An 18,789-nucleotide genomic window follows, 5' to 3' on the forward strand; every position below is an offset into this window, starting at 1 on the left:
GGGGTGAGGAGGCTCCTGGGAGAGGTTCCACTGACACACAAGGCAAAGCGACAGAGAGCATTTCAACAGTGGAAGATGAAGATGTGAATCAGAACAACAGTGCTTTAGTGGGTTTCCCCTGCTGTATCCCCACTAGCTCAGAGGAGGGGGGCAGGTGCAAGGTCATGTCTCTTTATTGATCCTTGGTTAGCCATTACATTGAACAGAGGACATCAGTAAAGTGTATCGCAGTAGCACCTTGAGGTCCCAGCATACTAGAGCTTCTATGAAAACCTTGCTGGTCACAATCCTTTGGGAATCACCTACAAACAAACTGCATTTAAAAAAAAATGCTAAAATGAAGCTAAAATGCCTTCAGCTCTTTGCATCTCTCTAGCCCCACTGCAAGGAGCTGTGCTCACAGGCCATTCACACTCAGCCCACAACTCCCACAGCCCTCGCTAGACAGAACAAGCATCGGTGCATGTGCCTTTCCCTCCAGTTTTAATGACACTAGTATGGGTGTGTTGGACTCTTTCCAAGCTCACAGCTAAAAAGCCTCTGCTGGGCATGGGTGTGAGGGCTTTTCCCCTGCCTTGTCTGCTCCAGGCACAGTTAACATGTTTCCCTGAAGGTGAGCAGTATAGGATGGATGACAGCAGAGGTTCAACTGTACACATAAGATATAAGCACAGTGAATGCAGTCTACGTCACAGTGTCCTGGAGCTCCCAAGGGGACAAGGGGGCTGTAGAGTCCTTCATAGGTCATTTTGTATATAGTCTGGAAGCTATGTCCTCCACCAAGGACACCTGTGAATGTGTCACTTGCAGGGACTAGGCAGTGACTTATCCAGCAGCATCCACCAACCTGCCTCAGGGCAGTCACACAGCTTTGGTTAAAGGCAATTGGTGTCACTTATTACCCATCAAGTCCTGTATAGGCATTTCCACCATCTCCAGCCAGGCTAAAACTGGTATTCTGAGACCTCACAGGGATGAGTGGTATCCACAGCACTTCTCCCCACTAGAACCCTTACCCACAAAGAGATCATCTTGAATAGATGCAATCAGAAGAGATGAGATCCAGGCAGCCAGAGTCCCAAAGCATGCTTATCAAGGTAACTAATTTCTTAAAAATAAATAAATAAAATCTCATTTCCACAGTATCTCTTTCCCTTCTTGCCTACCTACAAGATAGACTGTGGACACCCTTACCATCAGGTGTATACAAGGGAAGAGCACTTTCCATCCTCCCTGCTGGGGCTGCAGCGCTGTTCCTGCAACTCTTGCACACCTGGAAAGGAAAACTTCGGCCCTGCAGCCGAGCTTGTAGGACCTCTGTGACAATCCTCAATGAGCCCCCGCTTGTGGTGCCAGAGTAGATGGTGAGGCCACCAGGATCATTCCTACCCTGCAGAGCCCCCACAGGAACCACAGTCTGAAGGGGAACTGGGCCGTGGAGACCTGGTCTCAGATCTCAAGGGAAACCACATCTCAGAGCCAGCGTTTTTGGTCATGCTTTAGCCATGGTAGGTGCAGTGTGCTGTGCCTACCGGGGGAGGACACTTCCCCAACAGCACCCTCTTTCCCAGCTTTCTCCTGAGCTGCCCGCCACTCTTTCATCTCAGGTTTAAGATAGCTTATTTAAATATTTCTTTAATTCTCTCCCTTTCAAAATCGCCTCTCCTTTGATCATTTTTTAACTACGAACTTTTTAAGCTTTAAGTGTGAACTTCTATCCCGAGCCACACACTCACAGCATCTTCAGAAGTGCTTTGCCTGTTGGTTTTCCATTCCAGCACAGACAGCTCCGGCCAAGACATCTCCCCCTGCTCCACCACAGCACGGGTGCAAGGCCCGGATTTGGGGTTCTCAGCTCTATACTTTGCCTCCCAGGCAGAAGCAAGTCAGTCCCGCAGCAAAGCACAACCTTGCAGCAGCCCCTGGCTCCGAAATTAGCCAAGACCCCTCTGTCAGGTCCTTTGGGAGAGGAGCAACCGCTGGGGCACCTGAGGACGGGAAAGCGTGAGCAGCCTCCGGCCCAGCTGCCCCCTCCCCGGGCACCGAGGGTCCCGGCCCGCCGCCGCCGGCGGGGCAGGGGCGGGGGGCGGGCGGGGAGGAGGTGGCCAGACCGGCCCCGCCCCGCGTCTCCGCACCGGGAGGGCGGCAGGAGGGAGCGGGTCGGGCCGGGAGGCGGCGGGACCGGCACCGCGACTCGGTGGCGGCGGCGGCAGTGGCGGTGCGACGGCGGCGGCGGCAGTGGCGGTGCGACGGCCCGGCGGGCCGGCGGGCCAGGGGTAAGTCCTGATTGCTGCTTTCCCGCTCCCCTCTTACCCTGTGCCGGCGGTCCCCTGCCCCGCAGCATCCCATTCCCGGGTTTCCCAAGCCTCTTTCGCCCTCCGCGACACCACCGGGGCGCACAGCAGCCGCGGACCGGGGGGTCATGGCGGGGAGGCGCTGAGCTGCCGCTGCCCTCAGGTGCGGGAGCGGCGGGCGCGGAGCAGCAGCCGGACCAGGACCCAAAGCTACGGCCACACCTGGACCCTGTGCTATGATCCCGGACCCCCCCCCCTGCACCCTGTACCCCACACCTGAACCCGCGCCCGGACCCTGCCATCTGCACCGAGACCTGCACCCGGACTCCTCCGAGTCTGAGACCTACTGGAGGAGCATCCCTCCCTTTCCCCTCCGTCTGCTCGTCCCCACGGCAGCGACCCTTGTCCCTGCCGCAGCTCACTGCCCAGGTGCCGGTGTTGAGTATCCCGGTACCCTGGTGTCCCGGTGTGCCTCTGCCCCTGCGTCCCGCCACCCCCGTATGTGGGTATCCTGGTGCCCTGGCACATCAGTAACCCGGTACCCTGTTATTTGCCAGGTTTGGCAGCAGTGTGGCCGCGGGCAGAGTGAACAGGTCCAGGGGGAGGGGTGGGGCACTCCAGGGCTGGGGGACCTGGCAGGGCCGGTGGTGGGGAGCTGGGAGGGATCCTGGTAGGGAAGACTGGCCCCCAGATGACAGTGGAAAATAGTGCTTTAGGGTGTAAGGGGCAGGAGACAGGTCAGGAAACCTGCAGGCAAACTGTGTAATGTGGTGTCTTAAGCCTTTTGGTTATATTGTGCATGATGTTTTTTTCATTCCCTGTCGTGGCTTTGCTTATCAGCTAGGCAGCTGCTTAATGTAGTTTTTTTCCAACACGACAGAACTAGCCTTTCATGGCCCCAGACAATAGAGATTTCCCAGAGAGGGAGCTGTTTCGGTGCAAGGGATGTTGCAAAATGAGTTGTCTTTGGGTGGCTGCAGCTGAACTGCTTTACGAATAAACAATCCTCAACTCAGGAGCAGTGCTCATGATATGAGAAATCCTTCAGATGCAGTGGAGGGCTTAACTTCTTGCTCAGGGGCAGGCAGAAGACAGATCAAGAAGGAAAGACAAGCACAGGCACCTTCAAACAAAACACATGCCATAAGGGATTGTTTCACCCCTGTCCTGTGGGATCTGAGTCCACAGGACAGAGGGAAGTTCAGTTTCCATCTCACTCAGCCCTTGTCCTCTCCCAACTACAAAGCAGGAGGGGCAAGTGACACGAGTTTTAAGGATCAGTATACACCAAGAAGCTGGAGCAATTTATACCTATTGCACAGCTACTCTTCCAGGAGTGTGTGCATCGTAGATGCTGCTGTTCCAGGAGTGAGGTGGAACAAAGAGAAATATTTATACCGTGGGCACTGCAACATTTTGTCCTTGCCTTTTGTACCTGTCACCCTGATGATGAGTTCAGCGATGGGAGCACTAGCAAAGAGAAAAGAAGAAAAAGGACACAAGTGATTAAATGTCACAGAACAACCCTGGGACAGCAAACTTCATATTCCTCAAAAAAATCATCCCCCTCCTAAATCAAGAAAGGGTAGGTTCCTGAGCACAATCACAAATCCATTGTAAGAAAAAGAAATGCGGAGTACCCTGCAAGCATCTTTCCATTATTTCATCCTGAATGACACGATGATTTGCTCTTCAACACAGTAAGCACGTCTTCTGGCCAGGCATGGAAAACATAGAGCACAATATGGATGAAATGAGGGCAGCACTGACAGTCAAGCTTTGGCAAGGCAGGCAGGGCAGAAGCAGAGCATTATTTGGACATAAGGCCTGGGACAGAAACATATTACATGTTGCAGGAAAAGAGAAATTCAGTAGGTGGTTCTTACTGTGAAGCAGCCAGGGTTCAAGAGGCTACTTGAGCATGCAGGTGTGGTCTCTCTGCCAGGCTGCTGAGCACTTGACTGTGTGAAGTTATTTAAGATATTTTTTGATGAGGGAGTGGGGAGGGTACTTCCCAGAAGAAAATATACTAGGTCCAAGCTTCTTGCCAAGCCCCAGTTTGCATAACTGTGTTGGGTCTTCCTCAGCACTCCAGATTGTTGTCTTTCAAACTGTGAGTTTGCCCAACCAATTTGTACTGTAGTGTGACTTTGGTGCATCTCAAAACCATTGCCACTTTCCACACAGCTGTGTTGGTTGGTAAGATGCACCTTTCAGATGCACACAGGAGGTGAAATCTTAGATTCTTTTCTTGGTTTATATTCAATGAAAAACAAAACAGGCCAAGAAAAACTTCAGGCAAAGCTCTGGGTATACCTGAGCAGAAAAAGAACACCTCTGTAATTGGCTTGAAGTAGCATTCATGAAGGAAGTATGAAAATCATACACCATCTACAAAAGTTACTGCTCTCCACAGTTACTGTAGAGCTCTGATTTTCAGTCATCTCTTTCTTTTTGCAGCTGCATCCCCATGGCCCTCTTCACAAGAACCAGCAGTCATCCCAACACCACCAACCCCCTTCCCTGTGGGGCAGACAACACTACAGAGTCTGACCTGCCACACTCACATGCCTACTACGCCCTCTGCTACTGCATCTTGATTTTGGCCATCATCTTTGGGAACGTGCTGGTCTGTTTAGCTGTGCTGAGGGAACGCACCTTGCAGACCACAACAAACTACCTTGTGGTGAGCCTGGCGGTGGCAGACTTGCTGGTGGCTACTTTGGTGATGCCATGGGTGGTGTATCTGGAGGTGAGTACGTCTTAGGAAAGATTAGCAGAATTTAGATGCAGTAAGAGTTCACCAGCATCAGTGCACACTGTCAGGATAGGCCAGCTCTGGTACAGATGAAGTCCTTCACATTTTAACCTCCCCGCTATTTCTAGAGTACTTATGGGGTGAGTGGCAGCCCACAATGTCGTACAGCTGGCTGTCGTAGGCTAGACACATGCCAGACAAACACACCACAGTCCCACCTGTCAGCAGGTACCCTGAGCCTTGCTCTTCCTGGCAGAGCACAGCCTCTTTGAGCTTGAAAGGCAGCTGGGCTACAGCCAGTAATGTAGATTCTGGTTCTGGTGTGCTAATATTACTTTCATCTGAGCATCCTTGAAGTTGACTCCACCCCCCAGAAGGGTGCCAGTGAGCACCACGATGATCCAGGAATGGCAGGGGGAGGCAATAAGGTGGAAATATCTTGTAGGAATTTGTCTTAGATCCCAGATCAATCCCCACTCCTGCTGGCCAGAAAACAAGTGAGGGCAGTCAAATCCTCTTCTCTCGTGGTGTTTAAGAGCCTCAACATCCGTGATGTTGGGTCAGCTCAAAGCAACATTCCTCAAGCATGCTGACAAAGAGATAAAGCTGAAGAAGATGCTCCAAAATCTTTTTAAGTCATGTGAACATTTTCAAAATAACTTCAAAGGACTCAGCAAGCCCTTGGGCTCTTATTCTCCATTTCCCTTATCTTTGCACATTGGACAATGTAAAAATATACTGGAATGACCATGCACAGTATGGACAATACCATTAGGTATAGGGCAGCAAAGATGAAAACCAAATTCCCCCACACCATAGCAAAATCCTGATTTACTGAAGCCAGTCCTGGGGCAAATATTTTTACTAAAGTAAGTACATGAAGGTATGCTACAGTTGACATTTTTTGTCTGTTCTCTTCAGCATTTTTACACTAATTCACAAAAATTGATAGGTCTAGAAAAATTAGCGTGAACATCTATCAGCCGTAAGCTTTCAGCTGAGCCCTGGTACCCTGTTTGCATGCTAACAGAGACAGAATAAGCCTCTGAGCCATGATCTCACTGAAGCCTCATGCTCTTTCTGTAAGGGGCAAGCTGGGATTGGGCTGAAGGGTAGGGTAAATATTCGGTTGGCAGCTGCCCACCTTTGGCTGACCTCTCTCCCGCAAAAACAAAGCAGAAGCAGAGAGAGATTTTGACTTGTGCATACGGATTGTGTACTGTAAGAGCAGAAAGTAGGACAAGACAGGACAGCACCAGCAAATGCCAGACCTACTGTGCGGGTCCAAGGAGATTTGATCAAGTAGTAGTGGCCTGCAGCCCTCCTCTGCCACCAGAGTGTGTTGGATAGGCAACATGGCTCTAAGCTTTGGCACCCAGCCTAGGCAATTCCCTTGTGCTAATCCAAGCCACCCTCCGCAGTCTCAGCAAGGCTACAATTAAAATAAATGAAGGGTTTGCTCTGTGTATAAGCATTATTAATAAGGACATCGATGATTAATTATTTATATATAGCATTGCTGTGGAGTGAAAGAACAAAGAGAGCACCATGATACCACACATGTCATCATGTTCCTAATGAACTCAGTAGCAACATTTAGACTAATCTGTGTGGAGCAGTCCTGGAGCTGACCTGCAGGATGCGTACAGCTCAGTTGTGTTACACCGAATGATTAAAAAGCAAGGAATAAGTGTGTGTAGGGGGAAGTCAACCCAGCAGAACAGAATTAGACTCTGTGATTTGATTGCAACTAAAAATATTATTAAAAGTCAAATTTTATTTCAGACTGAAACAGTCCATCACCTCAAGTATATTCCAGTCTTTAAGGACATCACAATATGCTTTGCATCAGAAAAGACCACTCACTCTTGCCGTGGACAGGCTGGGACTGAGGCACACCTGTGAAGCAGCCTCTGCCCCCATGCAGTGTTGTGGTCATGATTTGTGAGCATGACCCTAGGTCCGTTCCATAGCAGTGTTTATAGACCCATCCAAGATTATTTTCCATCTATGGAGCTTGGATAATCCAAGTAGCTAATACAACAGTCACCCAAACAACAGAGAGAAGAACCCACACACATCCCAAGTGCAGTCTACCACTCCCAGCATTGTACAGTATCTCCTGGAGAACTAGGCTGTAGGACTCCAGCAAGACTAAGTTTTAAGAACAGTTCAAACAGCCCCAAAGTCATTTAGATGTTTGCTGCTGTTTATGGATCAGCGATGCTACCAATGAAGTGAAAATGGCATCATGCTTCAGTACACCATGGGTCTCAAAATTGCCAAGAAATCACTCAGTCCCCAAAAAACATGTACAATAACTATTAATCTACTGAACGTTTGCCAAACCAGACATCTGAGACCTGGCCATTATTTATGGAGAAGATAAAGGTGGACGAATATCTCAGATTTAAATGCCAGTTGTGAACTTTGTACTTTCCACTCAATTTTTAGAGCCATCTGTGGCCTGGTCCTTCTCCATGAAATTTATCATTTTATCAGTTATGCAGACCAGAACTGTCTCTTTCTGAGAAGTCTTTTTGGAAAGCTATGACAGAGAAAAAATAGGAACATTTTATTAAAAAATCCTCATCTCCACCTAATGAAGATTCTGTCACAAAATGCTCTTCAGCACTGCATCTAGCAATTTTCTGGGGTCGACTGGTAGGTCTAATTTACCAGCACTACTACCCGAGTTCTTTACTGATCTCTGATGCTGTGGCTGCTGCATCTACTGAAGGCCGCCAAGGTTTCTAAGACAGTGGCATTAAGTTATCCTGCCCACTGGAGTCTAATGGTAATAAATACCATCATGCCTTATAGTTATTGTACAAATGGAGTAGAACATGTAGCAGCATGGCCTGGAGCATCCTTCTCAGTCTTCTCACAACATCCAGTTCTACCTCCAAAGGGAAAAAAGCTTCAGAAGATGATCATAACTGAGGTCCAGTCTGCAGTTCAGTTCAAAACTTCAGAGTAATGCTGTCTCATCTTCTTGTGGTGCCCACACTGAAGCAGTGAGACCTACAACTCCTGTTGGAGCTCAGGGAGCTTGCCAGACCACTGTCAAAGGAAGGACAACAGAGTCACTGCAGTCCAGCAGTTGCCTACTTGTCAGCAGACCTGATCAACCGCATGCTCTTAGTTACTCCCACTGCGCAAAAACATAAGCAGCCATTTCACAGCCGCAGAGAACTAACAGCACCCCAAGAAGAATGCTCTCTTAAATGCAAAAATCTTAAGTGAACATGCTTAGATGTACCGCTAATTACATCTCTGATGCAACTTTGTGTTCATACTTTCTCATCCGTTACTCCTCAATACAACATCATCATACATATCTGATTTACAGAGATTCTTTTGTTTATTTTTAGGGATTCAGGGGAGTGATGGTTTTGCGTAAGTTTATGAATGCACAATGGTTTTTGGTGTGTTTTTTTTGTTTGGTTCGTTGGCGTTTGTTTAGTTTTTGTTTTGTTTTGTTTTGGTTTTTTACTGTAAGGCTTCCTATAGGGTTGGAAAGTTAAAAATAATAATAACGCAATTTTGTGGATAAAGCAGACTGGTCATCAAGCAAGATGGGGTGAGAACCTGACCTGAATAGTCTATAGGGAGCTTTAGACTGTCTTTGACAGAGCCAGGATTTCATCCTGGACTCTATTCCCACTTCTGCCGCATAGGCACTGAGTGGTAATGAGAGATTTTATCAACTCATCTCTTTGTGGTTTGCTCTCATCAGCTGTAAGAGAATAATATTTGACCATGCACCTCACCCAGGCGGTTGTGAGGATTCATTCAGTTAGTACTTTTGATGTGCTTTGAGATTCCTGGATAAAAGGCACCAGATGGATAAAGAACAGGTACTCTGCCAGCACATGGAAACCAGAAATGCACACTAGCATGTTCTAGCTGCTGTAGCAAAGACTGAGCAGAGCAGAACAGAACAATAAAAGGAAGAGCAGAAATAGAATTTTTTAAATTGTGAATGAGGCCTATAATATAAAGGCTCTTCTTCATTGTTAAATTCTGGAATAAATTCTGGGTTTGCATACCCCACAGGAAAATATTAATGACTTTACTGACTTCAGCAGAGCTGCTTCCCATTTTAGAAGTTGTGGTTTGTGGAAGTGAAGATGAGTTTTAAGCCCTAATGTTTTGATCTATCAAGCATCCTCTTAATACAAGCTTAACACAAACTACAGCTTAGTATGGTGTGATCTGAATGTGTCATCCTGAGAGGGTTCACTTCAGAGACATTTCCACCACCACCTTCTTCAGTTTTAATGGTTCGAATTCTTGGGTTTAGCATTTTAATGTGCACAGGACCTTGGAAACTCCCTCAGTTAAGTGCTTGCACATCTGCCAGGCTAGTGGCAGCTGGCTTTCATGTGAACACCTGGCACTAGCTCCTGGAGAAATATTCTTCTTAGTCCATGAATCACACAGTTGCTGCATTGCATTTTGTCTCAGACTACAGTAACACCCCCTTCCTGAGTCCCACTTCAAAGGCTTCCAGCATGTATTTTTTTCTAATATTTTGGGGTGGTCAAGTAGATCTCAAAATCTGCAACTAAAGCAGAAACAGTGTGGGGTGTCTTGGAAAACTGAACCTACATATTAAGGTCTCTAATATCAGAAGGGCAACCTTCCGTTTGCACATCTTGTAGCCCACCTAATCGTGCAGAAAAGCTCTAAGGGGTTTTGTTTATTTTTCTGTTTGTTTTTTTTGCTTGATATTTTAAAAAGAAAGCCAGGGATCCCCACATATATTAGAGAAGATGAAAGCACAGTTCCCTACTGCATTTTGCAAGCCAATTCCAATTTGTCTCCCCTGCATTCATTCAGCGTTGGGGGGGTCTAATGGCAGACTGCCTTGTTCAGTACCTGACTTCGGACACGTAGCAGCTGGGTCCAGCAGAAAACGCCCTAAAGACACAGCTCACCTCAGCCAGTTTCTGTGCCCATTTGCAGAAATGCTGACACAATCAAAACCATTTACATTTTGCAGTATTGTTTCTTAAACAGTTCTGAAAACAACTCACACAGAGTGAATTCTGTATTTATACAAGTGTTTCTCTCTACTGGGAGCCACATCCTTCCCAGGCACCAACATGTGCTGCAGGGTTGACCCACTGCCTTTGAAGCCAAGCTTGCTTGTGGCACCCTCTCCAACCTGTTCTGGGGTGGTTACTTTTGAGAGGATCTTGAAAACCTTCAAGGATGGAGCTTGCACAGACTCACCAAGCAACTGTCCCTGCTGCCTCCCTGTCATCATGGTCAGAAAGTTTACCTTCATAACCAGTTTGCACCTTTCTTCTTTCAACTTACACCTGTTGATTGTTGTTCTCCCATCATGCGCTGTTGCAAAAAACCTGGCTCCATCTTGTAAGTAACCTGTCTCCAACTGTCTTATTAATAATAACACCCCACTAGGCACTAGAGGGCTGCTGTGAGTCCCCTCCCAAAGCCACCTCTCCTCCAGGCTAAACAAGCTCTGTTTCCTTAGTTGCTCCTCAAACAAACTCCAGCCGCCAGGGACTGCCTTGGTAGCCCTCTGCTGGACTCACTCCAATTTACCAAGGTTTTTCCTGTACTGGGGCCCCAAGACAAGATGCAGTACTCCAGATGTGGTCTAAATGTAAGCAGAGAGATCAAGAAATAGTGCCAGTTCCCAATAGCTTCCCAGGATCCAACTGAACCAGCAGGATTGATTGGGTTGAAAGCTAAAATCCAGGCTCTCTCCAAGCAAGGACCTTCCTCCTTCTTTCTGTCCTACCCCTCTTCTCCAACCAGCACAGCATTAGATTCATTAGATTTGTTTGCTCTACTCATCCAATGGGGTCATCGGTTGGCGAGCAGGCTACCTCCTTGTTCTTCTCCTGCAAGGAGCAGGTGCTGAGGCAGACTGTCATCCCAGCCCCGAGGAGACCACTGCCACACAGTACGTGGAGCTTATTGTTGTCAACCAAAAAGGTCATTCTCAAGAACTTGACAGCTGGACCAAAAAATGCACTTCTCTATCACAAAGACTGGCCACCGCTAAGCTTTCATGATTACACACTTCAGATTGAAAATTCAAAACCACCTGAAAAAAGGTCGGCATGGTAGCAAACCAAAACCCTTTATCCAAAAAGCTTGTGAGTTCTCAGATCTAATAATCAAAATCTGTAACTGAGATAAGAATTCAAGTAAGGTTTTAGAAAAGCCTTGGGTGTCAGGTCTCTGTTTCATACATAAATGCATAAAATTTTCAGCATTTTTGCAGCTCACTGCCTGCAAGAGAATTCCAGCAGCTAAGCTGAGAAACACTTTCAGCCCTTAGATTTTCTCAGATAATCCTTAATCAGAGGTTATATATGGTGATATCAAATTTAAATCAATTTATCATACTAAGCCTTAAGGGAAGGGACAGTTGCCATCTCTTTCTTCTCTTTGCCTCCCTCTGTAAGAGCAACTAAAACACTGAAATCAAGGTGCATGTCCTTCTCCATGACCTACCACTATGTCATTTTGCACACAACATAGGTGCCTTAGTTTCCCTCTGCACATCACAGTGGACAGGAACTCATCTAGCTGTTGAGATACTTGGAGGATGAGCACCTCTTTATACATAACTTATCAGGACTTGGTGCAGAACAAAGCTGACAGTTTTGTGGTTGCTGGTGCAGGTAACCGGAGGAGTCTGGACTTTCAGCCGCATCTGTTGTGATATCTTCGTCACCATGGATGTAATGATGTGCACAGCCAGCATTTTAAACCTCTGTGCTATCAGCATTGACAGGTGAGAGCCAACAGGCTGGAGATGGGGGTCCATCAGTCCTCTTTCCCAGGTTGGCAGGGACAAGGAGTGGGGTTCGCACAGGCAGCATTGGTGTCTTCAGGAACACGAACCTCCCTGCAAGTCTGTCGCTACCTCTGCTGCTATTAATAATATCACAGAATCACAGAATGTTAGGCATTGAAAGGGACCTCAGAAGACCATCTAGTCCAATCCCCCCGCCGGAGCAGGAACACCTAGATGAGGCTACACAGGAATGTGTCCAGGTGGGTTTTGAATGTCTCCAGAGAAGGAGACTCCACAACCCCCCTGGGCAGCCTGTTCCAGTGCTCTGGCACCCTCACTGAGAAGAAGTTTCTTCTCAAATTTAAGTGGAACCTCTTGTGTTCCAGTTAGTATCCATTGCCCCTTGTCCTATGATTGGTTGTCACCGAGAAGAGCCTGGCTCCATCCTCATGATACTCACCCTTTACATATTTATAAACACGAATGAGGTCACCCCTCAGTCTCCTCTTCTCCAAGCTAAAGAGCCCCAGCTCCCTCAGCCTTTCCTCATAAGGGAGGTGCTCCACTCCCTTCATCATCTTTGTTGCCCTGCGCTGGACTCTCTCCAGCAGTTCCCTGTCCTTCTTGAACTGAGGGGCCCAGAACTGGACACAATATTCCAGATGGGGTCTCACCAGGGCAGAGTAGAGGGGAAGGAGAACCTCTCTGACCTACTGACCACCCCCCTTCTAATACACCCCAGGATGCCATTGGCCTTCCTGGCCACAAGGGCATAGTGCAGGGTCATGGTCATCCTGCTGTCCACCAGGACCCCCAGGTCCCTTTCCCCTATGCTGCTCTCTAATAGGTCATTCCCCAACCTATATTGGAACCTGGGGTTATTCCTACCCAGATACAAGACTCTACACTTGCCCTTGTTATATTTCATTAATTTTTTCCCCTCCCAACTCTCCAGCCTGTCCAGGTCTCGCTGGATGGCAGCACAGCCTTCTGGCGTGTCAGCCGCTCCTCCCAGTTTGATGTAATCAGCAAATTTGCTGACAGTGCACTCTGTTCCCTCATCCAAGTCACTGATGAATATATTGAATAGTACTGGTCCCAGTACTGACCCTTGAGGCACTCCACTAGATACAGGCCTCCAACTAGACTCTGCCCCGTTGACCACAAGTCTCTGGCTTCTTTCCTTCAGCCAGTTGAAGCCATATATCTCTGTCCATCATGTATTAGAAGATGTCTGCACTTAAGGGCAGAGAGGCACAAGCAATAAAACATCACCAGTAGGTAGTCAACCATACCCTCATGCTTTTTGAAGGCAGGAGTCAGAACTGGTCATCTAATTCCCACTGACTCTCAAAGAGGGTTTCTCCTTCTGGAGATCTCACTTGTAAAGCTTTAATAAATAAAATCCTGCCCTATACATAGGGAGGGGTGAAAATTATTGCTGTGTAATCTTCAACCTTGCCCTGATTTTCAGCATCTTAAAACTGAGCCTATTTTAAGCAGTGCTAAGGGCTGGGAGCCAAGATCTCAGCACACGTGGTGCTATCAGGATGAAGGAGTGGGGGAAGGAAAAAACACTGCATGCTGTACCTTTCTAATATGAGGTTCAAGGGTAATCGTATGAATCAGCATAATCAGCACTGGGTTGGTTTGGTGTTTGTCCATGGGAATCTTTATCCCTGTTTCATTTTGGCTCTGTCTGCAAGCAGCAGCCCCCAGGTGATCCTCAAGGTGAGACTCCTGTGCCTTCCAAATCCTACCTTTGCTGAGCTGCATCCCCTGGGGCACCCCAGCATCCACTGGCTCTGGACATCCACCTTTGAGCAATTCTCTGGCTGTCAGTGGGGCTGACACCAGAGTGGGCAGCTGAGGCACAGAGTGCAGCAAGCTGTGGTTGCTCCAGAGACTGCTCTGTCCTGGCAGTGAACATATGACCTTAGAGGCTTGAGGGGTGGGTGGTTCCTGGTTTCTAGGTTCATCTGATATCTCAGACCTTGTAGTTCTGCATAGCGTTTCTCTGCAGTGTTTCTAACTAACTCTGATTTCCTCTGTTCCTCCCTCCAATGCTCCACTTACCATTTCTACAAATTGCCGATCCCATCATCTGATCTTCTCTCCTTTCCTCTTCCATCTCTTCACCACGTTCACCATCATGTTCCCTACGTGGTTTTCATTTCTCCTTTTAAAACCTGGTCCCTTCCTCCCTCCATTCTTACCTCTCCTCTTTCTGGAGCTGGTTTGGTCCGCAGATACACTGCAGTGGTCAAACCAGTTCAGTACCAGTACAGCACTGGGCAGAGTTCCTGCAGGAGGGTCTCTCTCATGATCGTGATAGTCTGGATGCTGGCCTTCGCAGTGTCGTGCCCTCTCCTTTTTGGCTTCAATACGACAGGTAGGTGATGTCCCAAATGGTAGCATGCAGGAAGGGGTTGGAAATGGAGCTGCCCCGTGTATGGCCAGATCATGGGCACTGCAGACTTTCCAAGTTGCAGGAAATTTTAGGCAACTGGAAAACACACTACAAAGGGTCAGAAAAACTTCCAGTGCTGGAGAGCAGAAGTGCTTTTGTCTATAAACTTGCCATTTGCTCAAGCAGCCACTGGCTATTGCTCTGAGGACACATCTGCCTGCTTTTCTGCCAAATCAATGCTCATCAAAGTGTCCAGGGCTACAGATCCCCCCAAACAATCTGTGCACACAGAACAATTCTCCAGACATGCAGCACGTCCAACACACACACACACACACACATCAGACTTGCTGCATCTTGCCAGTATCAACAGGTCCAGACACACAGTTTTAAATCTGAATCAGGACACATTTCTAAACAGCACGGACTGCACATCAACTCTGCTTGTGAGAAACCTCCTTGCCATCCAACTGGCTGTCTGCCTCCTCACCTAATTCCTTGAGGAGAGCAAACAATTTAGCCTGCTCCTTGGAAGCAAGCTGTTTTTTCTCCTTGCCGTCACCTAGGGCAGCCCATTCTCCCTTCAGGCAGAAGGACAGGAGTGCCTTCTGCCCTGTGAGCCATAGGCAGAGGTTCTCTGCTCCCCATCCATCCTCTGTGCCGTGCTTGAGGTGAGGAGGGGATGGGGGAGGGAAGTGCAGCTGTCCTCCACTGCCTGGTCCAGACAGATGAGGCTGAAGTCACACTTCTGCCTCTAGACAGCTCAGAGGCTGTCAGAGGAATAGAAGAAAGTACAAAAGGAAAAAGTATCCTCTGAGAAAGGATGGGAGTAGATGTGAGAGGAGAGGACAGAGGTGTTGGCCAGAAAAGCAGGCGTGATTGGTCATGCTAGATGACCCTAGGTAGAGTCCATTTTAAGCATTGGTTAGGTGAGTATATAGGCCACAGTATAATTTGCAACAACAGAGACAGGAGATAGTCACACTCCTTGGACTGCCTTTGTCCCCCAGGCCACCTTTCAACTTGCTTTGCCAATGCACCAGAGCATCCCTGTACTAAACTGAAGCACCTCAGCCGCTCCTCTCTCTTTCTCTCTTCTCCTTCCCAGGGGATCCCAGTGTCTGTTCCATATCCAATCCTATTTTCGTCATCTACTCCTCTTTGGTGTCCTTCTACCTCCCCTTCATGGTGACCCTGCTGCTCTATGTCCGGATTTACCTCGTGCTAAGACAAAGACAAAAGAAGCGAACCCTCACGCGACAGGGCAGCCACAGCGCCAGCACCAAACTGTGCTATGCACACAAAGTAAGATCTACACAAACAACACAGAAGCTGTCAAAAAGGACAGTGCATGCATCATTTCTTCTCCTCAAAGGGTCAAAGCACAGAACAGAGAGCATAAAGAAGGGACATGGCATGTTTTCATCCCATCCCTCACTCATACTCCATGATATTTGAGATGTAGAAGTTCTAGTTCAATCCTTTTCAGCTCTCTAGAAAGAGGATACTCCCTGTGTATCTCTGCTCTCTGGAACCGGGCAACTAGCATAGGAGCACAGCCTATTCCAATATTTCTTCAGAGCAGGGCTTTCTCAGCCATGCAGAAGTCTGGCTAATTTCTCCATTTATTGATTTTAATGCCTTCATTTATTGATTTTTGCTCTATGAAGCTTTGTTCTCAGGGCTTCACAGGCTTTAACCTAGATTGTTTAAAAACAAACAAACAAACAAACAAAAACAACAACAGAAAACCACAACCTCTTCATCTGAATGAATTAAGAAATGACAATGCTCATGGTGCACCGAGTATTTGTTCTACTGGCCTTTCTAGATTAAATATCTGCAATCATGGGAACGAGCACAATGGTTTGAAAGGGATCGCCTGGTCATGCATATTTGCTTGTTTCACCCATTTTCTCACATTCAAGCTACATTTAAAAAGGGTGGGGCTGTAGAGGGGAGAAAAGTCAACACAAATGATACAAGTGAAAGGTTAGCAGAGCGGGTGTTTCTCTTCTTGTTCTCATACTTCTCCTTGGTGGGATGGAGGCAGAGATTTGTCAGGTGCTGGTCTACCCCTCTGATAAGCCAAGGTCAGTCCAGAGGATATGGTGCAAAACTAAGAAGCAAGTGGAACTAAGGATGACTTACACAACTTTCCTCATCATCCTTTGACCCAATGAACAGTTTGGACGGTTCCCAGTTCCTCTGTGGCATCCTCTTTTGCAGGAACACATGGAGACAAAAGCTTTGCCAAACAGATGCCAAGGCACCTCTTCCCCCTGTCTCCCACTCAAATGCTCAGGCCAGGAGACATCTACCAAAAGGAAGCTGCTGACTGTCTTCAGCCTACAGCGGTACTGCAGCTTCTGCCACGAGGCAACACTCACCAAGGCACCAGGGACTGCACAACACAGCAGGCTGGAAGAGAGGAGAAAGAGCATGAAGCCAGGACTGGAGGTACGGAGGCTCAGCAATGGCAGAACCATGAGCTCTTTGAAGCTAGCACACCAGCAGCCCCGGCTGATCCAGCTTCGGGAGAGGAAGGCTACACAGATGCTAGCTATTGTCCTGGGTAAGTGAGACCCATTCTGTGTAGTGAGATGCGAGGGGTGGTGGTTTGGAACTTGCCAGAGCAAGGAATCTCCTAGTACTGTAGTAAGATTAAAAAAATGCAAGCCAGGCTCAGACTTCAACTATAACTGCTCCACAAACTCAGGAGAGAAAACGGTGGGACATTTAGAGATCTAAGGTAGAATCACACAGAATAGCTGGGGTTGGAAGGGACCTTCAAAGGCCATCTAGTCCAACTCCTTTCAATGAGCAGAGACATCTTCAACTAGATCAGGTTGCTCAGAGCTTCGTCCAGCCTGGCCTGGAATGTCTCCAGGGATGGGGCATCTACCACCTCTGTGGAAAACCTGATCCAGTGTTTTACCACCTTCATTGTAAAAAATTTCTTCCTCATGCCTAGTCTGAATCTCCGCACCTTTGGTTTAATACCATTACCTCTTGTCCTATCACAACAGGCCCTACTAAAATGTCTGTCCCCATCTTTCTTATAGGCTCCTTTTAAGTACTGAAAGGCCACAATAAGGTCTCCTCGAATCCTTCTCCAAGCTGAACAACCCTAATTCTCTCAGCCTATCCTCATACGAGAGGTATTCCAATCATCTTGGTGGCCTCCTCTGGACCCTCTCCAACAGGTCCATGTTTTTTCTGTACTGAGGGCTACTGAGCTGGATGCAGAACTCCAGATTGGGTCTCACAGAGCAGAAGGGTTGTGCTCTCAAATGCTGAGAGCCAAGTATGTTAGTGTTTTATTCACTATATTTTGTCACCCTCTTGTTTTAAATCAGTGGCCAACACACCCTGCTAGAGGGAGCAACAACCAACATCTTTGCTTTCCCTTTTCCTTTATTTTAAGATTATGATGATGAATGTAAAGTTGGAATAATCCTAAGTTTCCATACATGCAGCAGCTCTTAGGTCCAATTACAGAGGGGGAAACTGAGGTAAGGAGCAGAAGAAGAACCAGCCCATTGAGCTGGACAGAAGTCCACCCTGGTCATCTGCCGCGGTCACCAGATGCACTGCTTCCTCTCATTAACTTACTAGTAGCAGGGAAATAATGCAGCCCTTGTCATAACTGATTAAATCAACTAAGGCAGCAGTATTTCCCTCTAAGTTGTGGCCACTTGCTTTTGTCTGTCACCAGGCCACTTCTGAAACCCCATCCATTCACACAACTGGTCCCAACGAGCCTGAGTTTTTGCCAAATCCCCCTGTATCAGGAATAAACATCACTTTCAGCATTTACTAAAAGCAGATACATGCACAGAAATAGTGAGAGGATGGAGGTAGAGGGCACAGGTGCAGTTCCCTTTCCAAGTAGTTGTTTCTCTAAAGTCATTGATTGTTTTCTCCCTCTCTTCAAACCCAGGCGCATTCATAGTCTGCTGGCTGCCCTTCTTCTTGATTCACATCCTCAACACCCACTGCCCATCCTGCCACGTGTCCCCAGGGCTTTACAGCGCCAGCACCTGGCTTGGCTACGTCAACAGCGCTCTCAACCCCATCATCTACACAACCTTCAACACGGATTTCCGCAAAGCCTTCCTCAAGATCCTCTGCTGCTGACCACAGGGCTGGCACCAGGCTGCATGGGCTGCGGTTTGCAGCAGACTGCAGGGCTGGGGACAAGGCAAGGGGCCCTTCCCTCCCTCTGCTTTATACACTGCGGGGAGTGATGTGCCCCCCTCGGCTGTGAGCGGTGGTGTTTGGCACAACACGAACACTGCCGACAGCCAGAAAACTTCTGTACCAGAGTGAAGAGCAGGAGTGTGCCCCACCTGCACGCAACCTTCACACACCCAGCCTCAACGCTCCTGCTTAACAGAGTACAAGTGCTTCCCACTTCTGAGGAGGGAGGAGAAGACACAGAGGCAAACCAGTGAGTCCCTAAGTGTTGGGCACAGCAGCAGAGAGAGCCAGACCCAGGCGTGCAGTGGAAGATCAGCCACTGCAGCGTCCCGCTCTGGGA

At 48.0% G+C, this 18,789-nt stretch overlaps 1 protein-coding gene across 1 annotated transcript; it reads left to right on the forward strand.

Moving 5' to 3' along the window:
• Nucleotides 1-4,731: 4,731 nt before the first annotated feature.
• On the forward strand, nucleotides 4,732-18,386 carry DRD3 (dopamine receptor D3; the record flags this gene model as incomplete). Its single annotated transcript, XM_080360321.1, has 6 exons — nucleotides 4,732-5,046; nucleotides 11,721-11,833; nucleotides 14,086-14,228; nucleotides 15,355-15,551; nucleotides 16,476-16,821; nucleotides 18,190-18,386. The coding sequence occupies exons 1-6, from the start codon at nucleotides 4,765-4,767 to the stop codon at nucleotides 18,384-18,386; spliced, it is 1,278 nt and encodes a 425-aa protein (XP_080216447.1). The 5' UTR covers nucleotides 4,732-4,764.
• Nucleotides 18,387-18,789: the final 403 nt, after the last annotated feature.

The sequence above is a fragment of the Nesoenas mayeri genome (assembly GCF_963082525.1).
Source record: "Nesoenas mayeri genome assembly, chromosome: 1".
Lineage (NCBI taxonomy): Eukaryota > Metazoa > Chordata > Aves > Columbiformes > Columbidae > Nesoenas > Nesoenas mayeri.